Below are 24961 nucleotides of genomic sequence, written 5' to 3'. Positions count from 1 at the left end.
CTACTTTCCAACAGTTAAGCCCCCGATACACTTAAAGTACTTACTTACAAATGTTACTAATGATAATAAGGGATATACATCAAAGAAAAACCTTACACAATTTCCAACCTTCAATTTTATTGAGGTATTGAAAAAAAAACTTGTCTTTGGGGCACGTTCATCAATCCAAGATGTGTGTATGTTTCAACCTGTGTTGTTATTCCACTTCTTTTAACGTTCATCATCAACCAACCCGAGCCACAGACGCATCCATGTTGCCAGGAAACCAGGCCTGCATATGATTGGCCGCAGTGTTCAGTCGTCAATCTTTGAGGCTCGTCACATGATGAAATCAGCACTTGATGAATTTATGGGTGACTTCGTATATTCCCACCGACTCCTTGACTTTCTCATCGTAGTCTGTCCAGTCCTGAAATGTTCGCAACATAAGTTTATTGAAAATCACTTTCTAAGCATTCAGGGAATTGATGACTGAAGCGAAGCGCACAGATGAATGAAACAACATTAGCCTCAGCCAGCAGTGCAGCAGCAATGATTGACATTCAGCTTCAAGTCAAACATTCCCTGAAATGTTAACACTTGTGTGACAAACAAAAACTACACAGAAACCGTTAAAGGCTGGGTGACAAGTTGTTCTCACTGCTCTTACATTTTCTTCTAGGTTAATTTCAGGAAACTGAGCCCCAGACTCTGCTCCTTGTGCAGCAAATCCAGCCTAGAATAAGAAAAATATATTTTGGGCAAACTTCATTGACAACTGAAGAATAGACTCACATATCCTAACCTTAAAGTTATTTAAGTTCACTTGAGATCAGCAGTCGTAACTGTCAACTATTAAACATGCACAGACACACACACACAGTAAAAATGAAATGTAACAGTAAAACTCTGGTTCAAACAAAGCTTCTCACTTTTGGATGGAAGTCGACGGGCTCCAGACCTCGACACTCAAACTGCACCATTGTTTTGAAGGTTTCACTGTCACCAACCTTCAACCCAGCAAACAAATGTCATAAGACAAACAAACACTGGACGCACGCATAGTTATTGGCTCGAAAAATAAGACGTTACACTCAACGTATTATGTCAGGTGTGATATTATTATCAGTCAGAAACTTCATCTGTCAGATTTGCTTTAAAGGGTTTTCTAAAAGGTTCTGGAGGCCTTTTATTCTTAATGTTGCTGCTCTTTATTAAAACCATCTCAAACTCAGCATCTAACCATTGTATTATGGATTCTGTTTTATGCATTGAAATCTCCAGGATTTGCATAAAAGGTGAGTTTGTGACAAATACATGTTATATTAAAAGGCATACTGACAGTATGCTCAGATTAGTTGGGTGCAATAAAGCTGCACTGTAGATTAACAAATCATTTCTAAGGCTGAGACTGTGTGTATCTCCTTTGGTAAAAGCTTAGAAAAGGCATTTCCTATAACCACCTTACATAACTTACTTAGTTTCATACAATTTCTGGATGTCTGTGAGATCATTTATTAATCTGACTAAGTGAGGACAATAGTAAACACCTCAAAACTACTCTTTAATCAAATCAAACACATTTGGTCATTCGACATGATCTCCTTTTGAAAACTAATGTGATATTTTCCCCTCCCATTTCCCAAGCCTCCAGTAAAACTGTTTAAGCCCCCCTTTGAAAATCTCATGACCCCAGTCTGCTCATTTGTGCAGAGGTACAGGACTTTGGCTTACATTATATGGTGTGATTGTGTCTCCAAGGATATCTGTGAGGAAACAGATGACATATGAGACTTGCAGAGTGTTGACCTCATGCAAGACAAGAGTATGAAACTCAAATGACTACGTCGGCTCGTACCGATTGAATTTTCCCTCGAACAAAGTTTGCACTTCTGCACCATGCTGGCACTGCCTCTTCCTCCTTTCAGCGGCACACTCTCCTATGGGAGAAATAAAGGGAAAAAAACACCCACATTTTGTTGCATTGTGCATGAGTGCGATTATTACAAAAATGTATGGACACACGTTATGTGTGTTCTTACCACGAGGGTTATATACTGCCATTTGTCTGGGATCTCGCCACAGTTCCCACACTTCAGCTGAAGAAAGAGGAAATCACAGAGTTAGTGTGAGCGAGACAGAAAAGAGGAGAGATACTAAGATCTCTCTTAATAAAACCAAAACATCAAGTTATGTCACGATCGGAGTAAAGACACAAGAAGAGATTTATTAATGATCTAGTTAAAACAGTGCCAGACTATTACTTTATGAACTATATTTAAAGTTGCTTGTGATAAATAGTTCGAGCATCTGTCAGTGCAAAGTGTAGACTGAAGGGTGTCAACATAATGACCGCACTAGCAGCATTAGCATCAGCAACAGTAACATTAGCCCAGTGTACGTGAGCTAATCCCAACACGGGTGATGTCACTAAGTTTCTCCAAACACACCAACACGATGAGCCCACTGAGGAGAGACGCCTTAGCATGCTAGCTTGACAGCAGCTACCCCACCTTCAGAAACCAGCGGAAGTCGTCGCCCAGCGGCCGAACATTGGTCACATTCTCCAGAGTGGCTTTAAACTGGAGCCCGAATTTCTGTCGTGTTAAAATGAGATGTTAGTGTTCAGCCAAAGTCTCCAGCTGTGCAGAGTTTACAGAGCCACGTTAGCATGTCGGTACGCACCACCATCTTGAAGCTCCCCCCCGCTGCTTTCACGCACCCCTCGTATATTCTAACACCTCGGTTGCTATGGATTCGTTTTGCTTTAGTTGGAGGCGTCGACGACATATTGAAAGAGTCTGTGTGATAGAGGCGTGTTGTTGCATGCTTTGTGAATGACAAAGGTTTGTTTTCTCGTTCATTCTTTCGTATTAAAGCCGCACGATTTAAGCAAATCTTCAAAATCCGTCTGCAAGTGAACAAAGCAGATGCAGCAGTCAAGTGCGCCCTCTAGCGGCCACATTGAGGAACAGTCTGACCTACATTTGTGAGAAGCTTTGTTTTGCAAACACTCACACGCTCCTGAAATCAAACCTCCTGACAGATGCTCTGGGCTGTATCACTTTATTGACCATCAGGCAATTTGACAAAATTCAAGTAAATCATCGAAATACTCACCAGCCGTACAGTACAAATCTCATCGTAGAAATCATTCATTCATCTGCACGATACACAACAATTACAGCACGTAGAATACAAATGGTTTCGACAGTTTTATTGTAACCTTGTGTTATAATGGAAACCGGTTGCTACTGGCTGCACATGTTAACGAAACCTGAGGCAACTTTGCAGAGGCATTGCGGTGGGTCCTGGATATTAACGGCCAAACACCTGGAATAGCTGATATTGCTGTGGCATTGAACACCCTCGTCACATCCTTTTCTTTTAATTCTGACATTTCAAACCAAATGGTGTAATCAACCTGAGTATACATCATAATTGAATCTTATTCAACAGGGCTGATTCTGTCTTTTAAAGGCCAAAAGATATACTTAAATACTTCTATAAGGTATCAGGAGCAGGTGAGTTATAAGTATTTATAGGGACAGCCAATACATCAATAGGCTAAGCGTCCCCCCAACTGTAATACCCACGCCACTGGATTCAATAGTCATGAACTGTCGAGCCCCTCACGACCTTATTCTGCATGTGACGATCAGTAGAGAAAATTCATGTGGCGTGTTTCTGCTGCTGCAGATGTTAAACAGCATCAACATGGTGGACACTTTGTGTAGTAAACAGACTTCTAGTGTGACAAATTACATGGAACAACACAATGAGACACCAAACAGAAAAAAGTGTAGGAAACATCACCAAGATTGTCAGTACAAATACAGAGTGCAATCCTGGTTTGTTACACTCATCTTCTATTCCATATACTTCTAGTTTGGAACTCAGCCAACTCCCCCATCCATTAGGGGTTCAAGTTTTATCAGAGATTACAAAATAAAAAAGGTTTCCCCTCTTTTATTCATTATCAGCATAATTTTCCATGGAGCAGCGGGGATACATAAAAAAACATAATGCAATTTGGGAGAAAAATGAAAGTGTCAATTTAAACCCATGGTCTCTTCTTAAGAGCTTCTCTTTTACCCTCCTGACAAAAATCTGCACTCCACGTCCAACAATTACGGTAAAAGGAACTAAGAACGAGAGTAGTCATCGTATAATAAAAGGCATTTCAATTCTTTTTACATTTTTTTTCCCTCTCCACTTTTCTTAAATACAGTGATTTCAACAGGCATTATTTACAGCACAACCCCCACACCCCTCTCCGCACTGTGAAGAGAGGTGTGGCGAGGTCAATGAGGCCGGCTGCTGGACTCGGAGGTCCTCCGCTGACGTGGGGTACTGTGGCCGTTCAGGCAGCCGCTGTGACGCTTGTTCAGCCCGCCGTTCAGAATGTCCTGGATGTGCTGCACTATCAAGTTGATGGCCACTGCAGGAAGAGAACAGAGAGAGATGGTTATTCAGAGGACGGAAGACCACGACACTGAATTAGTTTTACATATCTGTAACACAGTCAGTCTCATGGTGGGCATTTAAAAAGTAGAAAAACTAGTAAAACAGATGGCGTGTTTACATCATCCAATTTTCTTTATTCCTCACATTCAAGCCTCAAAGTCAAGGACTGAAAATGATATAGTGAAGCCAAAGCACATCGATCTCCCCCTGGTGGCTGACTGTAGTAGAGGTAATAACCATGGGGGACATGGTTTATTATCTTACACTTTGCCCTTACCAAGGTTATCTGCTCCTCGTGGAATAATCACATCTGCATACTTCTTTGTCTAAGAGAAGAAAAGAAGGTCAAACAAAGCTCAAGTTCCAAGACAAGAGATTTTAATCTAATGTGTATTGCAAAATATAGCCAAATGTACAACTACAGATATGATGCAAGTTAGAAAATCACTTACTGGTAAACAGAACTCCTCAAAGGCCGGTTTCACAAAAGTAATGTACTGAGCTAGCACTTGCTCCAGCTCTCGTCCACGCTCACTGATGTCTCTCAAAACTGAAAGACAGAAAAAACTATATAAAATCAAATCATAGAAAAAAAACTAAAATACATAAAACCCCACAGTAGTATTCAATGCAAGAGTTAAGTGGTGAACTGTGAGAGCCTATTGCTGCAGCAAACAAATCTACTTTCGTCTTTAAACAGAGTAGTTATGTTATCAATAGTTAATAGTACAAATGTTGGGAGGTGACCTGCTCTACAGTCCCTCAGTACACACCTCGGCGGGAGAGGCGCGTGTCTGGATCTGTGTCAACAAACAGCTTCATCTGGAACAGATCTCTGATCTCCTGCGAGTAGAACATGAGGATCCCCTCGAACAGGACCACATCAGCTGGATACACTGTGATAACTTCCTCTTTCCTAGAACAACACAGAGAAAAGTATCTTGTCTGTCTGTGGCTAGAGAAAGTGTGTCAATCTGCAGGGACAAAACGTTGGGACACTGGTCAAGCTCACTGAGCAGGAAATAAAAACAGGGTGCTCACCTGGAATGAGAAACAAAGTCATATACTGGGATCTGGACAGTCTCGCCCTGCAGGATCTGCATGAGTGTCTGCATGATTAGCTCACTGTCAAAGGCATCTGGGACAAGAAAAGAGAAAGCTGTGATGTTAATCGGATGACATATCACCAAAAGAAGAGATACTTTATTAATCCCTCAAGGGGAAATTCTTTTTACACTCATTTTTTTTTTACATGCATTTTAACTGAGAGAGAGAGAGAGAGAGAGAGAGAGAGAGAGAGAGAGAGAGAGAGAGAGAGAGAGAGAGAGAGAGAGAGAGAGAGAGAGAGAGAGAGAGAGAGAGAGAGAAACATCAGGTTAGTGTGCAGCGGTTGCCCTGAATACCAGTTTGTGGTTTCAGAGCTGGAGTAAGAATTATGCATTAGCCTGCAGGTCAGATTAAGATCAGTGATACTAGGAAGATCAGACGTTTTCAGGTCAGACGGCTCTGTTGGTTTAGTTTTCAGGTGGTTTCAGATTTAACATGACTTTTGGGAGGTCATCTTTGCACATTTGAAAATTTATTCCAGGCTGTTGACATCTTGCAAATGTTGTTTTAACTTGCCTTCTGTCACTGCCGGTAACATGAACATGTCATGTTGCACTCAAAGATATCAACTAGATTAAATGTCCTTTTCTATATAAAGAATAATGTTGGATTACTGTTACTTATTTCATGAGCACTTTGGAACGAATGTGGTCGTTAACATAATCATTACAATACTGATTTGGACATCAGTTACCATGGCAACAACTGAAGGTTCAAAAGATTTTGGCTCTGCTTTAGTGTGCAGACGGGGACACGTGGGACCCTCACACTGCACCTTTGGTAATGCAGGAATCCCATCCGTGTAGCACGTGTTGGGCTCAGCCTGAGTCACAGAGCAGCTGCCTCTGAGAAAAGCCTGCTGACGGTGGGCTTTTAAAATGAGCCAAGAAAGGAAGCAAGAGTAACGGGGGGGGGGCAAAGTCAGACGCCAAAAAAGGCGTCTATGCTCCTGCCAAGAACATTTGGGGGAAAAATCTCCACATGGCACCAAAGCACATGGCAGAACACAAGTCAGCTACTGTAAGCATTGTGTTAAATCATATTTTCAATGTGGTTATTTGTAACTGCAATTTAAATGACCACCTGAGTACTAATTTTAATATGTGTAGAATGGAAGGAGAATCAGTCACTTATACCATTAATCCCACAAATGTTCCCTCGGTAGTTTACTGCTCTACCCAGCAGTGTGGCACCAAACCAGTGACTTCATACCTGGATGATCAAAGTTGAACTGTCCCTTTAAAGCCTTGGCCTTCTGCTCTGGAGTCAGCACCTTGTAGAAGCTGTCCTGGCTGAGGATCACCACCTGCCTCTGGTGGTGGTCGATCTTGTTCTGCCCCAGCAGCTCCATGATCTTCTCACATACTGACGACTGCATTGATAGAAAAGAAAAAAAGAGAAGAGAGTTGGAGAGGGTGGCCCAAGTGAAAATTGCAGGAACACCAGCACCAGAGTGAGAGGAAGCATGGTTATGATAATGACTTTACATTCAGTCCAAATAAAAACTAAATTAACAGCTACATAAAACCCAGTCATGTACATCTAGGAATTATGGTGTGTGGGCACAGGAGGTCAACAAATGTCACCAACCCAATGCCCTGTGTCCCACCATATTTGAACTCAATGACCTCCCACACTAGGTGATAGCCGGTGCTGACTGGGCATTCCTCAGCTCCACGAGGCTGTGCCACCTTTGTGTTCGTGAAATTGTGCTACAGATGGATTTGGACGCCCCCATACGGGAACTGGGTGGTTGTGTCAACACATTGGAATGCAAAAAAATTTGAGCAAAGCGGGCCTGAGTTTTAACTCACCACCGATCAAACCCAGGATGGCATTCAGTAGTGTGACAAATCACAATAATAATTAGTTTTACCAAACTAATCCAAGAATATATTAAGATAGTTTGGGGGGGAAAATAGTTGCAGTTTTTCTTTGATTCTGGGGAGCATGTTAATTAATACAAAGTGGGTAATTTGCAAATAACTGAAGAATACATTTGACAGCAAACTTCCTATTATTAATATTATATTTTTTAATGAGATCTAAGAAAACGCTGTCATATCTTACAAAAAACGGCCCATCATCGTGAAGCACCAGTCCCAATGGAAACTAAATGACGTCGTCCAATTCAAGAGAATGATCTCCCACCCAGGAAAGACGTCGCCAACCTCCCAGTTAAACTAGTTAGTCGTTACAAAGCAACAGACAAGCCAACTCCAGCCTCCTGTGACGAGTTTCCAGGACGCAAGACAGACTGGGCGTCAGTGTGTGGATTTGATCCACTGACAGTAGTTGGGATGAAACTATAGCTAAAGAGTCTTCACACGACCCCCCCCCCCCCCCAGCCACAGTGAGTGAGGTAGACACAGAGGACAGACAAAGAAACACAGTGACGTCCTCCACGTGTGTCCACGTCTGTGGATGGAGGGCCGGTGGGATGCAGCCCGCCCACGCAACCGCTTAAATAAACATATGAAACACACCATCTGTTTGTTTTTCATATAATCTAGGTTGATATCACACTGCACTCATTTAACTTGCTTATAAACAGATCGATGGGACGTGGGAGCGAGCAAAGAAACCATCGGAGCTTGGGTTTTTTTTCCCCCTGGCCCCCGAGTCCGTTATATTCATTACAGCAACATCTAGGCTACTCAACATGAGCGGTCACACCGGGTCACTCCGACTGAAGGAAACACATTCAACGATACATAGCGAGGCGCGTTTAACGACTTATACCTCATCATCGAGAGGAAACTGTTCACAGGAAGCAAGTGTGGTCGGCAGTGTTTACAAACAGGGAGCAGCTACCCTCGGGGGGGGTGGGGGGTGTTAGCGCCAGCTATTGTCTAGCGCAGCCGGCGGTGCTAAGCTAACATGTGATGGAATCTCATGCTAGGCGGCTAGCTGAGCTGAGCCCGCAGATATCCACGTAGTAGAAAAGGTGGCCGGAGCAGACAATGACTGCCATCTTGTACAAAGAGGTGGGGATTAACCCGGGTGAAGAAACTGGGTCAGAATAACGAGCCGTGTTAAAAGCAGGTCAAATGAACGCGGTGCTGGCGGGCGGCTGGCTGCTGGGACAGATGATAGAGCTGTCAATCACCCGCTCGGAGCCACGCGGTCAACTCGCGCGCGGACAACGGCCGAGCTCCCTTCGTCATTTCGCTCGAAATCTAAACATGACAGGTCGCGAGAACAGACGTGGCGGCTGGGTGCGGGTCCGACCTTGCCACTGGCGGTGCCTCCGGAGACACCGATGAGGAAAGGCTGTCGAATAACGCTGGGGTTGTCGCCACGGTCCTTCAGCTGGTTCTCGCTGTCTCCGGCCATACTTGCTGAGTGCCGCGCCGAGCCGCCCGGTCGGAATATCAGTGCGCCGAGGCTCCTCCCACAACGCCAGCGTCACTTTGACGTTGAAGCAGTTTTAAATATCTTTTCACGTTTGTTTCCACGCGCGCTGCTTTTGATCCTCAGCGGGTTCACGTCCGATCAGAGGTTTAGTTTCTGAATTATAAATTCATTTTAATTTGTTTTGCGTGTGATTGACGGGGGAGCCACCCAATCATCGGTCACGCTCTTGCAGCTGCCGGATCTCAGTCAGCTAGCGTCGCACTTTGCCCCGCCCCCCTGTTTGGAGCCCCAGCAACATAAAGTGAGTTGACGAAACATTTAATGAACCTTTACTTTTCTGTTATTTATCATTTAAACCTCATTTAATGTGAAGATCCCTGTTGATGCCTTCACTACAAACACTTACATACATCATGGAAGTGTCACACGTATTCGACTGGAGGAAGAGTAGCGTTCACACTTGTGTACACATGCTCCTCTTGTTGACGAGTTGTAGTATTGTTGTTATTTAATGAGGTTTTACTCGACATTAACACACACGGTGTATTTTGCAGCTATCGGCTAAACTTCGAGCTCCAGGGCCGGTGTGAGGATGTTGCTCCGGAGGGTGACTGTGTCTCTGCGGCGGTCCGCTGCCGCTTCTCTCGCGGCGGCACGGTGCGTCTCCTCGGGCTCAGTGGACGTCAAAGTCCCGCTGAACTTCTGGGCCGGGGAGAGGAGGGCCATCCAGGGGAAATACAACAAGGACAGTGTTTACGAACCTGCAACAGGTAAACACATCCAATGAGACAAAACGCTGCGTCTTTTCACATTACTGACACCGTTTCCTAACTGGACTTTGGACGCCGCTGTGCAAATAAGTGTGTCTGGTGATGACAGGGCTCAGAGAGAGTATCAGGTCAAAATGAATGCAAACTTTCAAGTTGTCTTCCTGCATCATAAATATATTGATATTTTACACTTTGTGATTCATGCATGCTGCGTTTCATCAATACAACAATGACAAAACATACTGTTAAAATAATTTTCATCAATAGTAATATTACAAAGGTACAATATTATATAAACGTATTTCTTATGCCTTGTGCAAGCATGGTGAGGAGCTTTTATTACGTCATTGGCTTCAATGTTCTACCTCAGATTTGTAAAGTGTTTTGCTGTTTAGGAAGCTTTCATTATTCTCTGACATAAATAAAGAGCACGACACTTAAATTATTTCATGACATGATGCAAATGTTTAAATTAGCGACAGAATAGCTTAAAAAATGCCGTCAGGTGATCTGAGGGAAACTTGGATTTTGGGTTTGGAGTTTGAATATTGGCTCATAACTCCTGAACAATATTTCAGGAGGAAACACTGCTTCTTTAGAAATAATGGTTTCACATTTATCGTGATAATGATCGATATCGAGATTAATATGAACATTTTAATCTTGATTACTTTATATCCTGTTTATCCATATATTTACACCTTACTTCATCCATATATAACCAGTTGTATGGCCCCTGAGCTGCAATGAATTAGAACAAACACATATAGCAGCACCTTTTGCTATTACAGCCTGCTTAGCTCTCTGTCTATTCGATTTGCAGTCTCACCCATCATGTAGGATCTCTGTGGCCAGGTTCCTCACTGTAATTCAGTCATATTAACCCCATTTAAACTCGCACAGCCTGCATTCAACCCATCCTTATCTTATTACTGCTATGTCTGCATATGAAACTTCAAACTCTGCAATGTAAATGTCCCCCTACATTCAGTGTATCCCAGCATGTGACCTAGATTTAATTCCCACTCACATAACTTTGAATCAGAACAAATTAAATGATCAAGTGAAATAGAAACGTTGGAACCTGTTGTTTTTTCTATATCTAACCCATGCACTGTAATGTAATGATCACATGTTTCACACTGAAGGGCAAGTCCTGTGCCATTTGGAGCCATGTGGTGCTGTGGATGTCGATCAGGCTGTGAAATCTGCCATGTTGGCTTTTGGCCATTGGAGCAAAATGTCTGGGATGGAGAGGGCGAGGATCATGATAGAAGCAGCCCATATAATTGAGGTGTGTATTCTGTGTACTTATTAGTATTTTTATCCCTGCATAGTACCTAAACTGGTTAAAAGGATGTGGTTGTTGATATGATTATTATAAAATCTATAATGGAACTCAGTAGGTAATAGATTCTACCAAGTTCATGATGTTTTATACTAACATAATTTATTACATTTGTCATGACTTTCATGTACAGAGCAGGAGAGAGGAGCTGGCTGAAATGGAGGTGGTCAACAATGGGAAGTCCATCACAGAGGCCCGTCTGGATGTGGACTCTGCCAGATTGTGTATAGAGTACTACGCAGGGCTGGCCAGCTCTCTGGCAGGTTAGTACATCCCTCACTTCGTAGGTAAGTGTGTTCCCAAACACTTCAATGACACATGGCAAATAAGTTTATGGCAGCATTTAGCTTAACAGTAGGATTCATCATTTTTATTAATTACAGGATTGAGTGGGAAAGCCCATTATATAATGAGCTTATTGGCCAATTTTAAATATTGAATGTGTGAGAATCCAATTTGATGGACTGTGTTGTTCAGATCAAATTGATTTAAATAATTAATTTTATAGGTATTGGTACAGGTACTACTTTCATATCTGTTTGTTTGTGTGGTTGTTTTTTGTGATCTTTGTTTTTTAAAATTTCTAGTCAATACCTTTAAGAAGCAAAACTTTATTAAAAATCAAATTTAAGCTTTCTTTTTGATGCCCATGCTTCTATGTTCTCTTGACAAGGTCAACATGTGCAGTTACCTGGAGGATCCTTTGCCTACACCCGCAGGGAGCCTTTAGGAGTCTGTGCTGGCATTGGTGCTTGGAATTATCCTTTTCAAATAGCTGCCTGGAAATCAGCTCCAGCCCTGGCCTGTGGTATGGGATTCATAAACCCATTAATACATCAATTATTACTGTTGTTATACTTTAAATATTTCAAGATGGCAATGCTTTGCTTACCTGTGTTTTGCAGAATATCTAAAAAACTACTATAAATATTTCAATAAATGTCAAAAAGTTCTATGAGTCCAGGAAAAGGTTTTAACGGTTTGGGATTTGGATTACTCACAATGCAACAATTGATGAAGCATTAACAATTGAATGGGCTCATAACTCCTGAACAGTAATAGAAATGTCAAAATAAAGTTGCTTCTCTCCAATTTGACATACAATATGTTGAGAAACCTGAAACCTGATTTGAACTTTTCTTAAATTATTTTAGCGTTGGCTCTTTAACGTAAACTGCTACAATTCGTAGCCAAATTAAAATGACAGCTATACACGTCTACCCTGAACAATCCTTAAAAACATAGTGGCTCTTCACCAGTAGATGGCACTACAGCAGCATGATGAATTTAAAAAGTCATATCTCAATGGTCATGAGTCTGACACTTCCAAAAATCTTCCCTATTTCTTGATGTAACAATACAATTGTATTTGTATTTAATTTGGAGAGTCATGCAGACCTCGTTGCTTTCTAGTTAGATAATCTATTTTATATCTTTTTGTTTCTGTTCTGTAAAACAGGTAACTCCATGGTGTTCAAGCCATCACCAGTGACACCTGTGACAGCCGTCATGCTGGCAGAGATCTATGCTCAGGCTGGAGCTCCAGAGGGACTGTTCAACGTGGTGCAGGGCGGCCAGGAGACCGGGAGCTTCCTATGCCTCCACCCTGATGTGGCGAAGGTGTCCTTTACTGGGAGTGTGCCCACAGGCAAGAAGGTCAGTGTGATTCATACAGTAGTACTAAACACTCTGCAAACCCTGTCAACTTTTCCTTGTTTTATTGGTGTGAGAAGTTAAATAATAAATCGTATAACTCAGGAAATACTTCTCAGGATTGAAAAATTTGTTTGTGCAAGTTTTGAGATTTATAGATGTGGTGTTGGGGATTTTGAGGCTGAAGTGAGACCAGAGCATTTGATTGATATGTTCTTCTATGTGACTTTGTGACACAGATCATGGAGATGGCATCTAAGGGAGTGAAACCAGTGACTCTGGAGCTTGGGGGGAAATCTCCTCTTCTCATATTCCAGGACAGTGATGTGGAGAACGCTGTGAGGGGAGCTCTCATGGCCAATTTCCTGTCCCAAGGCCAGGTACTGACCCAAGTTTTCAGTTTACGTATGAAAATTCCCGGAGTTCAGTTCATGTCTGAAAGCAGCTTAAGATTTTTGGCCAAATGTCTGACAGGTGTGCAGCAACGGGACAAGGGTGTTTGTTCAGAAGGATATTCTGCCTGAGTTTGTGGAGGAGGTGGTGAAGAGGACCCAGGCGATTGAGATAGGAGACCCACTATTGGAGACCACCAGAATGGGAGCACTGGTCAACCAGCCACATCTAGAAAGAGTCCTATCCTTTGTGGATCAGGCGAAGAAAGAGGTACAAGATGTCCAGTTTTTTCTTTGTCAACAGATTAGTGTAGAGCTGCCTAAACTTAGACTTGGTTGTGAATTGTACTGTTTCCAGGGAGCCACCGTTTTGTGTGGAGGTGAAGTTTTTGTCCCATCAGACCCCAAACTCAAAGGTGGATACTACATGACTCCATGTGTGTTGGGTAAGAATTGAAAACATTCCTCAGTAGATACAGCACATACAGAAAATATAAAGGGCTGTCTTTACTCTTTCAGAAACCTGTTCACTCTGTTTCTGGCTGCAGTGGCACAATGATCTGAGTTGGTGGGATTCAGCCCAAGTGTCAGGATTTCCAGATACTTATTCTGTCTTTTTTTTCCCACACACAGGTGACTGCACAGATGAGATGACCTGTGTGAAGGAGGAGATTTTTGGTCCTGTCATGTCTGTGTTGTCTTTTGAAACAGAAGAGGAAGTGCTGCAGAGAGCCAACAACACTACTTTGGGTCTGGCTGCAGGAGTTTTCACCAGGTTGGTTCATGACGAGGCATCTAAGGCAAATTCAACAAATGGTTAATAAAAAAAAAATGAAAAAAATTCAAATGACAAGAATGTCTTTTTGAAGAATCTGGATTTAGGTTGGTTATTTTCAAAACAACAAACAACATCATGTGGCCCTGGGGAACACAAATGACATAATGAATATTTGCATATTGAGCTGGGAAGTGAGATCCAATCACCAATGGTCACAGGCAACACATTCAGGACATGTTTTAATGTCAGGTGTGGCATTAATACCAGGTTTAAACAGGGCCGTATAGACAGATCTAAAACATATGAAATAAAACTCTGCAACTCTAAACATTCAAGTCAACACTGGGTACGATGTAGTATGAGCTTTAGGTGTAACCACAGCTGCCCAGGAAACATTTCATTCCCTTGTTGTTAATTACTTTTGAACTCTTGCACTTTGGATACAATGTTTTTTAAAGGGCTGTGTCTCCCACAGTTTTTCAAACAGGGTAGTGTTGTGTAAACTTCTTCTTTAAACCTTTCATTGGACCTCTTTAGGGATGTGAGGCGAGCCCATCGTGTGGTTGAACACCTCAAGGCTGGTTCCTGTTTCATTAACAACTACAACATCACTCCTGTCGAAGTGCCCTTCGGAGGCTTCAAAATGTCAGGTACAGTCTGGTTGTTTGCTCGTAGACCCTGAGCCAAATTCTAACTGTTGTTTACATTATGTCAGTCTGCATTGAAGACTGCAACCATTAAGTTCTTGCAACAGACTTGGCTAATTTTAAAGAATAGATAATATAAATAATTGGAATATGCCTTAAAATAAAACATTGTGCTCTCTTGTAAAGTGTAACACGTCATCAGTAGCTAATCTGACCTCTGTGGAAAAGGCTTCCTTATTCAAAAACCCTGTTTACTACTACCCAGTCACAGTAATTTGAAGTTTACATTTTAAGTTTTTACATTCACCAGGCATAGGGCGGGAGAATGGCCAGGTGACCATAGAGCACTACTCCCAGCTGAAGACAGTGTTTGTGGAAATGGGCGACGTGGACAGTCTCTTCTAGTTACACACACACGGAGGACGATGAAGAACTGGAGCAGATGGTCTGGACCAGGACATCTCATCCATCACTCAGGGAAAATAAAACATCAGTGATCAAAAGTGATGAGAAGCAAGTTTTGATCAATCCAGTCATGAATGTTGAGCCATGTGTGTCAGTTTTTTGTGAATTGGAGGAAAATGTGACACAGCTTAAGTGAGACAGTAAAACTGTGCTAACTAAGTACAATACGAATGTGACTTGATCTGGAAAAATGTAAGAATTAAAAGCAAGCATTATTGTCTGTGCCAAATTAATTTAATTAGAGAGGCGTATAGCTACTTCAGCATATATAAGATGTGTTTTGTGTTATATAAATTGCACTACAGCAGTTCCACCTCGCTCAGTATTTTCTTAGATATGTAGACTTAAATTTGAAATACATTTTACAGTTTTTTACACAAACAAAAGTTTACAACCAAGTTTTATTTCTAGCAACAACATTCAACATATCAATATATCTTTATACACTCACAGTACTAGAAGAATGAAGAACTTTTGAACAATGTGTTAATTTAAATCATAGAGATTGTACTTTTCTTGTAAACTTGTTACGCTACAGTGTTGTTTGGATTAGAACTGTGAAAGGAACATTTTGCTTTTGAGGACAAATGACAGAAAGGACCCGTTTAACTCAATTGGTAATCATATAAAACACCGTCTGTAAATAACAATAAAATAAAACGTTTTCAAACGTGTGTTGGACTTGTGCTCTTGTCTTCTTGACTAAGTTCTTTTTTTCTTCCTTGTCGGATTTTTGGCAGCTGCTTGTCTCTGAGATAGAGAAAAAGATTATCACCTCTCTGCTTTTCACTAACCCCTGATACAATTCAAGAGAAGCTCCAATCTGTCTCAAAATCAAACATGTTTACCTTTGCCACAGGTCTGGTGGGTTTCTTGAACTGTGCAGACTCTGTTTAAAGGAAAGTCATTAATGAATCACCTCAGACATTTTCACACTTATATATCAGCACCATTAATTTACTTGCCATCTTCAGAGGGTAGATCTTCTTCATTGTATGTTTTCGTTGGAGGAGTCTGCAATGAGGTTTTAACAAATGTAAAAAAATGATGAGGAAACCATGTAAACCAGAGTTGAGATCACACAAATATTCAGTTCTTAATCTTCCCTCTGGACCCACCTTGATCATTCGCCTCGCTGAGGGATTTCTCTGAGAAACCTGCTTGGTCTCCCTCAGCTGATTGCCTTCCTGAATTCTCTCCATGCGACCTTGTTCGGCCGACACTCGGACTCTCAAGTTGTGGAAGGCCGTCTGCACCTCCCCCACCTTGAAGTGCACAGCCATGCCTTCAAACCACAGACTGTCACATTCACCCTCCTTGAAGCCCGGTGGCTGGTATTCAGCAGGAGTGACTTACAACGGAGAGCAGAAATAAAAAGTTTCACTGCCCAATCCACATATTTTTAATTGATTCCCTGAGGTAATAGTTGAATACTACATCTTACTGTCATCATAGTAGTAGAGCTTCATGGTGAGGTAGACGTTATCGGGAAGGGCGTCTAGGTTCTGCATGAGCAGGAAGAGCTTCCTGATGAGCAGAACCGATGCTCTCTTGGTGTCCTCCAACGTCACCTGCATCTTCATGTCATTGTTCCTGCAGTTTTATGAAGATTATATCACCATTGGCCCGCATGTTGAGGCAGCATCTTTGTGACAAACGCAAGCATAGAATGTCCAAACAAACCTGAGTATGTCCATCTCTGGTCCCTTCTCAGTGTATTTGAATTTGAACTGGTAAGACTCAATAATGCACTGCATCACAAGACAAATAAATCTCAGTGTTGATCAAACTTGCATTTTGTGTTGACTGCTCAGTATATTTTAGAGAGAACTTACATTGGGTTCATCTGGATTGGTGTACACCTAGATGGTAATAATGCACAGTTATCATTTTTCTCTATGTAAACAATGTGTTACAAATAAGTGCTGCTGACTTACGTACCCCGATGAACACAATCTGGAGCTGTTTTGAGGTGAACAGTGAACATTAGTGAATAAAGTGATAAAGGACCAGATAAAACATAAAGTCAAAGTATTCATAGACGCATTAACTTACATACTGCTTTTCTATGGCATCAAAGCAGCCCATCATCCTGGAACAAAAATATTAAAAATCCAAAAACATTATGGAGGGAAACGAATATGATTTTCCTTTTTAAAAATGTGTCTGGTCTGGTTTCTCGTATTGAATCAGCTGCTGCGGCCAGCAGGCTGTAATAATTTTGGACGTGTTATGGCAGGAATATTATTATTATTACCATTTCACAACTTTGCTGGCACCAGGCCTGTTGCAGTCTTCACGTAGAACTTTGACACACAAATCTGGTAAAATGGCAAACAACAAAAGAGAAAATAAACAGCATTTATCATATAGCAGCACTCATTCGTAGCCTGTGGTACAATACTGTGTATTTTCAGTTAGTTTTCTGGAGCTAGCAGGGTTCTGTATAGAACAGAGGTTTTCAAAGTGTGAGGCAAGCATCTTCAGGGAGGCTCCAAACTGTTTCAGGAGAGGCTCAGCGAATGGAAATGAAAAATACATTATGTTAGATAACAAAAAAGATCACATATAGTAAACTTAATGTGTATGATTTGGTTAAAGAGATAGAGATTGAGTAGTTTGAGGGATTTTTACTATTTTTCCAACTTTCCCAGAGACAGAAACTAATAAATGCTTTCGAACAGGCCTTTATTATCTACTCGGTGTAGTATGGAGTTATGTCAAACAGCAAAATGGAATGGGGTTTTGTCTGAGGGGAGGCCCACAGTCTCACTCTGTACAGAATATAGACAGTAGTAAATGCAATTAAAACCTGGTTGTGACAAAATCCTGTGTTGGTACAATAAACATCCTATTGTGTGTTCACCTTCCAGATATCTGGATCTGTAGGCTTCCTCTGGAAAGATCCCTCTGAGATAAGTGATGGAGGAGACGGCCACAGCCATCATCCTCTTGACAAAGACCAGGGACTCCTGCCTGGTTCTCAGGTCGTTCAGGAACAACCCTGTCCACTAAACAACAACAACCATGATGTTGTTTAACAGGAGGAAACACTTTAGCTAACATTACAGTATGATTGGCTCTAAACTTCACAGATAGCTTAATTCACTATCTCAAATAGGTTATTCAGTACACAAGTAAAGAGTTTGAGTAAATAACCATGTTATCAATGTTATCTTTATCACACCTCTGCAGTTTCCTCCTTGTTCTCCCTGACGCACATCTTCCCTGCTGCCATTTTCCTCTCCTGTTGCCGAGTGTTAGCTATCTAGCTAGGTGTCGCTAATGCTAATGAACGAGCTAGCTAATATTTAATATTTAACCTCCGCTGATTCCAGAAAACAGAAAACAATATTCATGTCACTGTCTCGTGAAAACCATTGTTATCCCCCTCCTCGGGAAGCCTTCAAAGAAGCGTTTTTATATTCCGATTAGTTAAAATAAAGTAAGTCAAACGTGGCTAAAGCTAATATCACAGCCAGAAGCAAACAGAAGAGATTATGATGAATGTTTCCCGCCCCAGATATGAACTCAATAATAATAATAATAATAATAATAATAATTAATCCTGATCTTAGAAGTTATGAGAAGTGCATTCGTCCAAATGTTAATAGCATTTAAAGTGAAATATAGGAAGGACAACAAATTATGTATTAAATAACTAAATAAATGCAACAATTGACATGAAGAATAGTTTCTTCTGTATTAATCAATTCATTAATCTACTTTCCAAAGTAGAAGTATTGATTCAAGTCAAATAAACAAAGAGGGATGTTTTAAATAATTCACATTAATGACTGATTTGATTGATTTAGATTGCAGCCATGTTTAAATATTAAATGAAAACAGGGAGTAATTAAAATATCTGCCATGAGGTATTAGGTTTAACAAAATGCTAAATTCAAGGCCCAGTCTATTTATTCAGGTGTTTTCAGTTAGTTTGGTTTATAACACAATAAAAGACAGGGATGAATTAGATAATTGTAGCTCTGTTAATCATTGGATTTATTTATTCCTTCCTTTGTCACAGGGAACTTAATGCTAATTCATGATTATTGTTATCTGGAGGAACTATAGTCAAAGAACTGTTAAAATGAAGAGGCATCTGGTTTGTGGGTATAAAAAACAGGTACAACAAGACTGACAGCAGAGCGATGGAGAAAGAAAACGGGTGAAATCTAGTGTAACGACCCATCCCACCTGTTTTCAAGTAAATATTTTTCTTGAGGAAAGTGTTATGCATTGTTTTCTTTATTTCAATTAAAGAACATTTGTCGTTCAACTTAAAAACTGGTTTGTGTGGTTCTTTGTATCACACAACAGTAAGGACAGATATGAAAGAACAAACATTGACCACAGTCAGGCAGGAAAAATAGCACACATTAGCACAGTATTATTACAAAATGATATACTTTGGTCATAAGTGCACTACTAGTATTTGCTCTACACACAATAGAACCCACACATCATCACGTTGACTAAAAAAAAAACCTGCCACCTTTTCCACAGGCACAAACGGTTGACTTAAATATTGTTCTTGGGAAATGTAATCTCGAAATGAAATCTCCTACAGCAGACAGCACACTGTGGCTTTGGGCTTATTACTGCTTGGAGAAGAAGTCTTTGCTCTTCTGGACATCAGGTTTGATGGTGTCACTTCCTGGTTTCCAGCCGGCTGGGCAGACTGAAAAAGATAAGCCTGTAATGAGTCCTGGCCCAGCAGATCAAACTAAAGATGTGACATTTTAACACATTAACAGAACATGACTGTCACTGCTTTGGCTTTAAGGAAGGGAACTTTACACAATCTATTGTCCACAATCATTTTACAACCCATTGTAAAGTTCATGTGAACCTGGGCACTGATTGGAGAACCAACCTTTGAGGCCTTATTGTCTTTGCCCTTTCTGCGTTATGTGATGCAACTCCTCTCTAAGCAGTCAGCAGCAGGTCAAATTATGTAAATGTGGATAAATTATTAACAAGAGCGCCTTTGTGTCATGGAGAAAGTTTTAATCACATCACTTGCAGTTAATACATTTCAAGCACACTTAAAATCTTTTAGAAGCAGACTGCTAGAATTTTTCAATTAATAAGTATTGTATGGAGTAAGAAGGTAAAATGGACAACATTAGAGCACTACAGAAGTGTAGCAGGAACTTACCTTCTCCATGCTTGTCGGTGAACTGAAAGGCTTGGACCAAACGCAAGGTCTCCTCTACGGACCGTCCAACCGGGAGGTCGTTGATGGTGATCTGTCTCAGGATGCCCTTGTCGTCAATGATGAACAGACCCCTTTAATAGAGAGAAAGAACAGCTCATAATGACCTGGAGCTGGATTTATACTCTGTTCAGAAGGTTGAATAGCCCTCAGATAGGAAGGTGTTGACAATTTCTGGAACTTTTCAAAACCAACTGTCAGATATTTACATCCACTTCAGATTTGCCAGCTGTGCTGAGGTAAGAGAAGAGAAACTACATTTAAGGAAGTGTAAACCAGCCCTACACCCCCATTCAGACATTTTCCCTGCATTAAAATCATGCAAGAGGCTACACTGGTGGTAATGTGATGTTTCAGTGAAATAAGCACACACGTAACAAATGTGTTACAAAAAAAAAGAAGTGCTGGCACTACAGTCTGTATTCCCCCCTTCACTGCCTGAAATATCGGGTGGTATCTTTAATAGTATGTTTAAAAAAAATGTACAATCCTCCTCTGGAAGCAGAAGGACCAGCAGACTGGTTTCTTTGGTTCGAACTTTCCAAGACTCACATTGTTAAACTTACCTGTAGGCGATGCCCTCATCTTCCTTCAGGACGCCATAGTCTGTGGAGATGGTGCGCCGTGTGTCAGATACCAAGGGAATCTTCATGGTACCCAGACCGCCCTGCTTACGTGGTGTGTTGGTCCTTTGTGAATATAAACAAAAAAAGTCAGGTATTTACAAGTGCATGCCCGCTCCCATCCTGTGAGAGTTTAAGAAATAAAGCCTAATAACTACCATGCAAAATGGGAGAAGTGTGAGTCCACAGAGGCAGCGATGACTTCACAGCCGATTTTCCTAAACTGTTCAGCAGCGTCACTGAAAGCGATGATTTCAGTCGGACATACGAAGGTGAAGTCCAGTGGATAGAAGAAAAAGACAACGTACTTCCCTGCAACAAAGGAAGGAATAAATAAACCCACTGAGTTTGTCATGTGATGGTGCTACTATGGTAACAGTCTAATGAATGCCTGTCTTTAGTAGTGTAAATGAATGTCTTTTCAAAACATTGCTGGGATTTCAAACAGGGGGAGGAGAGTGGCATCAAAGCATGTCCTCTGACCAACAGGAGATGAGACACACGTTAAGTCGTACCTCTGTAGTTTGATAGTGTCAGATCCTTGAATTGTCCATCTGGCATCACCGCTTTGGCTGTGAAGTCCGGGGCCGGCTTTCCGATCTGTGCACTGCCTGCTGCCATCTTCAGGTTGAGTAGACTACAAAGAAAGGAAAAAAGATTATGTATTAAACTCTTTTCTCAAAATCACAAAAGATTTTTGAGTGTATGTGAAATCATGGCTAAACCATTTAATTGCCTCATTTACAGGACAAGGATATTATATTAAATATTAACCCAATTGATCCATGTCTAATGAAAGAACTGTTGTCGAATTAGTAATTATTTTCATCATCTGTAATCTGATGATATATCGTGATGAATTAAGGTATTACACAGGTCAATGCATTGCTTAGACAGGAAATGATTAAACATTAATGACAGAAAATGAATGGGACAACGGTGATCATAGATTAATTAATAAAGTAACTGCTCCAGCCTCAAGTATAGTGTTTGTCAGACTAAACAAAACCCTGTCCAAGTCCAAATCGATAATCATCACGATATATTACTTATAATAAAGAAAGATTTTTGCTCCGGAGTGATGTGGTTCAAAACTTGGGTACTATACCAATTTGCTCTGCTTGCACAATGCATAAGCATCAAGGATATCATATCGGACTTTGATATCGATTAAAATTATATTGCGATAATAATTTATATTGTTTTATTACTTAGCCCTAATATCACTTTCAACGTAAAACTGGTATTTTCACTCTTATGTGACATTTTAAAGACAAACATTTACTCAGTTAATGGTCATTAATAATTAACTAAGTTGCAAAAATGGCAAAAGACAGAGCATAATTCTTACAGCATCGCACAATTATTTGGGGCATATTAGTGTATTATGTAATTTATATGAAAATGTGGGAGATAAGTGTATGATAACAGTAATTATAAATCAATTTAAAATGGAACACCAGAGACTGGTCTGTGATGTAAGCTATATGACATCAAATATTGACTTTAAGATCCTTCTGTAAACCTCAGCACACAGTCATTACTGATGCACCGAACATGGTCTCTGAAACATAAGAACCATTCACTTCTCAGTTCAAACTCGCAGGTGTCTCCGCACAATAACATCCAGCTCGATTCCAAACATCTCGTGGAACCAGCTGAGATCCTCACATTATCAGGAGGTGTAGTTGGACTATTGACATGAACACTGCAGAAGCTGCAAAATATCGACATCACATCGATTTGACAAACACTTTTTTGTGTATGTGTGTGTTTCCTTTCGGTGGAAATGTGTCTGTTAACTATCCACAAATCCACCTTTACTCTCAAAGACATGTTCGGTTTTTACAGATGTGCGTGAAAAACCACTTGTTGAATTCCGCTTCGGCGACAGACAGAAGTGAAGAACGCACCATGAACCGAACAACTTGGGGAAAAAAAGTAAAAGCTTCAAAAGTAAAAACAAAAACAAGTATTTCTACGTGTTGAGATGTGTTGAGGTGTGTTAGGATGAACATACCTCAGGTTGATCCACAGAGACACCGGCAGGAAGAGACAGGAGTGCGGGACTTCACGTGTCCACCGGGGACTTTATAGGCCCGCTTGGTTCTCGCGATAACTCGGTTGAGAACGTGACCACAGAGCAGACTTGAGGTGCAGAAACCTCTACACAGCATGACTCTGCACATTTCCACATGGCTCCTCTGTGAATCCTCCTGCTCTGCTGATACCACATGCAAGGAATGAGGATGAAGACGCAAATAAAACGTCCTCCAGGAAGCTTTCTGGGATATTTCATCACCCTTCAGAGAAATCTGTGGCCGGGACAGTTTATTAACTGCATTCAATCCCTTGGTAAACTCAGCAGCTGATTTGCTCATGTGAGCCTGAAGAGCCAGAGTGTGGCTCACCTCCCTAATCCAAGCAAGGGTCACACAATCATGAGGTTTTATCATATGACTTTCTTTCAGCATGTGTGGAGCAGGTTTGGAGGAAATCTGTTGTCAGGACAGACATTAATCTTCACATAGCTCCTGCCTTTGCCTCTTATCAGCCAGTGATTTACTTATTAACCATCCCGCTCCGGCAGCCAGCGCCCCATTCAACCTACATTTTTTCATTGGTCTTTCGCTCAGTCTGCTTTGTGGAATGAACACGTTAAACCCAGGACCAACACGGTAAATAGATTTGATGAAGACAAAACAGTCCAACTTGGGCTTATAGTCCTTGAAACAAATAAAAACAGCACACATTTATCATTTCTTGGAACAGATAGAGACTCAGGTCTGTTTCTGTGGAGTTAAGATGTTCTCCCTGTGTCAGTGTGGGATTTCTCCTGCTTCCTGGTTGACTCTAAGTTGATTTGATGTGAGTTTGAATGGCTGCATTGAGACCATTATATGTTTAGTTTTATCAACCTCTATGAGATGGTTGCACTTGCCATTTCCTCCATGTTTCCTGCATTGTCACTCTGGGTAGCATTTCCAAATGGATGGGACGGTCTGTTGCATCATCTTGGAATAATCCTGTGGGCTGCAGAAGACATTTTTTTATTCTCGTTTCCTCCTCACCACTGTTTACACAATGACTCAGCTGAGCAACAGCAACTATTCTCTTTGCATGTTCACAAGTAGTTTGTTGTAACTGACAAACTAGAATAACTGTCTCTCTCTTACCAGGGAGTAAAAATAGCAAGTCAAATGATGTTTAGCCTATAAAAACTGTTTCCTGCAGTGAAAATGATTAGAGAAAGGTAGCTGTTCCTTAGCTCAGCCATTGTGTAAATAAAGCCAGGGTGAGGAGGAAATACATTTTAAAAAATTTCTTCTTCAGCCCAAACAATATAAGTGCAGATTGTTATTGTGTGTAATTAATAAAATATTACATAACTCCTGTTGACATACTACACACAATGGTTTGCTGGGCCTGGGAAGAAGTAAACTCTTGATTAAGTCATGTCAGCTCCTTAATGAATGAATACGTAGTGCAGTTGTCATCCCGAGAGAGAAGTGTTCCACAGGAGAGTTAGTCTCTTGAGAGCTTGGTTTATTATTATTATTTCACTGAATCCCAAGTCACATGCTGAATCACAGCATTTTTTCCTGATTAATGGCATCTATCAGTTCATCGACCAGAGGGAACCGAATACTGCACGTGTGACAATAACCCCTGTGTGTGACAAGGGGGGAGGTGAAGATGGTTTCACTCAGTCATATATTGTTGGTCACAGTGTATCTCAAAATTTGCAGCTGACAGTCCAAAAACACGTAGATTTCCTTGCTACGAAGTACAATTTTACATCCCAATCTTATTCTATAATAATAATAATAAATATTTGTTAAGTTCCATGTGTTTTCATCCATAGTTTGAAGAGAAAACCTGCAGTGTTTTTCATATAGAATACTATTTCACCTGAGTGTTCTGCTCTAACAGCCCCTCAGCCTGCCCCCTCTCTTCCCCACTGTCACAGATAGACGTCTTTGCACGCTGTTGCCATGGGCGCAGCATCAAGGGCCAGATGAGAGGGGGCGCATACAATAACCTCCTGTTAGAAAAACTGCGGTGGGTGAGTGATCAAACAAGGCCTCGCATTCATTTCCTGTCTCACAATGTACCAATAATATAGTGCATCTGCTCCACTGCTGATTCCAAAA

General features: G+C 41.1%; 5 protein-coding genes across 5 annotated transcripts; 1 reads left to right on the top strand and 4 right to left on the bottom strand.

Annotated features, from left to right (window-relative positions):
• Nucleotides 1-100: 100 nt before the first annotated feature.
• On the bottom strand, nt 101-2743 carry czib (CXXC motif containing zinc binding protein). The gene is made up of 8 exons (XM_020112380.2): nt 2665-2743; nt 2493-2576; nt 2022-2078; nt 1838-1919; nt 1714-1745; nt 912-989; nt 650-715; nt 101-409 (listed from the first exon to the last, which is right to left on the bottom strand). Exons 1-8 carry the CDS (start codon nt 2668-2670, stop codon nt 332-334), a joined length of 483 nt encoding a protein of 160 aa, XP_019967939.2. The 5' UTR covers nt 2671-2743; the 3' UTR covers nt 101-331.
• A 286-nt stretch (nt 2744-3029) lies between these two features.
• Nucleotides 3030-9067, bottom strand: uck2b (uridine-cytidine kinase 2b). The gene is made up of 7 exons (XM_020109199.2): nt 8785-9067; nt 6766-6925; nt 5488-5584; nt 5220-5362; nt 4899-4996; nt 4724-4772; nt 3030-4420 (listed from the first exon to the last, which is right to left on the bottom strand). Exons 1-7 carry the CDS (start codon nt 8887-8889, stop codon nt 4284-4286), a joined length of 789 nt encoding a protein of 262 aa, XP_019964758.1. The 5' UTR covers nt 8890-9067; the 3' UTR covers nt 3030-4283.
• Nucleotide 9068: 1 nt separating this feature from the next.
• On the top strand, nt 9069-15637 carry aldh9a1b (aldehyde dehydrogenase 9 family, member A1b). The gene is made up of 12 exons (XM_020109179.2): nt 9069-9211; nt 9465-9680; nt 10829-10974; nt 11162-11291; nt 11702-11836; nt 12488-12684; nt 12921-13061; nt 13156-13344; nt 13432-13519; nt 13707-13848; nt 14389-14501; nt 14809-15637. Exons 2-12 carry the CDS (start codon nt 9503-9505, stop codon nt 14901-14903), a joined length of 1554 nt encoding a protein of 517 aa, XP_019964738.2. The 5' UTR covers nt 9069-9211; nt 9465-9502; the 3' UTR covers nt 14904-15637.
• zte38 (zebrafish testis-expressed 38) lies at nt 15346-18471 on the bottom strand. Its single transcript, XM_020109191.2, has 12 exons — nt 18151-18471; nt 17830-17974; nt 17221-17284; nt 17019-17055; nt 16905-16925; nt 16799-16825; nt 16647-16714; nt 16408-16556; nt 16082-16314; nt 15929-15977; nt 15812-15852; nt 15346-15713 (listed from the first exon to the last, which is right to left on the bottom strand). The coding sequence occupies exons 1-12, from the start codon at nt 18199-18201 to the stop codon at nt 15666-15668; spliced, it is 933 nt and encodes a 310-aa protein (XP_019964750.1). The 5' UTR covers nt 18202-18471; the 3' UTR covers nt 15346-15665.
• Nucleotides 18472-19196: 725 nt separating this feature from the next.
• On the bottom strand, nt 19197-23040 carry prdx1 (peroxiredoxin 1). The gene is made up of 6 exons (XM_020113419.2): nt 22828-23040; nt 21323-21444; nt 20966-21119; nt 20751-20873; nt 20128-20258; nt 19197-19647 (listed from the first exon to the last, which is right to left on the bottom strand). The coding sequence occupies exons 2-6, from the start codon at nt 21426-21428 to the stop codon at nt 19565-19567; spliced, it is 597 nt and encodes a 198-aa protein (XP_019968978.1). The 5' UTR covers nt 21429-21444; nt 22828-23040; the 3' UTR covers nt 19197-19564.
• Nucleotides 23041-24961: the final 1921 nt, after the last annotated feature.

This window comes from Paralichthys olivaceus, chromosome 16 (genome assembly GCF_024713975.1).
Source record: "Paralichthys olivaceus isolate ysfri-2021 chromosome 16, ASM2471397v2, whole genome shotgun sequence".
Lineage (NCBI taxonomy): Eukaryota > Metazoa > Chordata > Actinopteri > Pleuronectiformes > Paralichthyidae > Paralichthys > Paralichthys olivaceus.
Note: the sequence above shows the minus strand (reverse complement) of the source record. Positions and strands in the feature narration are given on the sequence as shown.

Bases quoted from the DNA above. Each gene is read 5' to 3' on its own strand.
- prdx1 (XM_020113419.2), bottom strand. From the start codon at position 21,428: ATGGCAGCAGGCAGTGCACAGATCGGAAAGCCGGCCCCGGACTTCACA. The intron at 21,120-21,322 runs GTACGACTTAAC...CCTTTGTTGCAG, and splicing joins GACACTATCAAACTACAGAG to GGAAGTACGTTGTCTTTTTC. The intron at 19,648-20,127 runs GTAAGTTCCTGC...TATCTTTTTCAG, and splicing joins CACCGACAAGCATGGAGAAG to TCTGCCCAGCCGGCTGGAAA.
- czib (XM_020112380.2), bottom strand. The intron at 2,079-2,492 runs GTGGGGTAGCTG...CTCTTTCTTCAG, and splicing joins ACTTCCGCTGGTTTCTGAAG to CTGAAGTGTGGGAACTGTGG. The intron at 1,920-2,021 runs GTAAGAACACAC...TTTCTCCCATAG, and splicing joins GGCAGTATATAACCCTCGTG to GAGAGTGTGCCGCTGAAAGG.
- aldh9a1b (XM_020109179.2), top strand. From the start codon at position 9,503: ATGTTGCTCCGGAGGGTGACTGTGTCTCTGCGGCGGTCCGCTGCCGCT. The intron at 11,292-11,701 runs GTTAGTACATCC...TCTCTTGACAAG, and splicing joins GCTGGCCAGCTCTCTGGCAG to GTCAACATGTGCAGTTACCT. The intron at 13,062-13,155 runs GTACTGACCCAA...AATGTCTGACAG, and splicing joins ATTTCCTGTCCCAAGGCCAG to GTGTGCAGCAACGGGACAAG.
- uck2b (XM_020109199.2), bottom strand. From the start codon at position 8,889: ATGGCCGGAGACAGCGAGAACCAGCTGAAGGACCGTGGCGACAACCCC. The intron at 6,926-8,784 runs GTCGGACCCGCA...CTATCAATGCAG, and splicing joins GAGGCACCGCCAGTGGCAAG to TCGTCAGTATGTGAGAAGAT. The intron at 4,773-4,898 runs GTAAGTGATTTT...TTCTTCTCTTAG, and splicing joins TTGAGGAGTTCTGTTTACCA to ACAAAGAAGTATGCAGATGT.
- zte38 (XM_020109191.2), bottom strand. From the start codon at position 18,201: ATGGCAGCAGGGAAGATGTGCGTCAGGGAGAACAAGGAGGAAACTGCA. The intron at 17,056-17,220 runs GTAATAATAATA...TTTTTGTTCCAG, and splicing joins GCCAGCAAAGTTGTGAAATG to GATGATGGGCTGCTTTGATG. The intron at 15,714-15,811 runs GTAAACATGTTT...TCTCTATCTCAG, and splicing joins CCACCAGACCTGTGGCAAAG to AGACAAGCAGCTGCCAAAAA.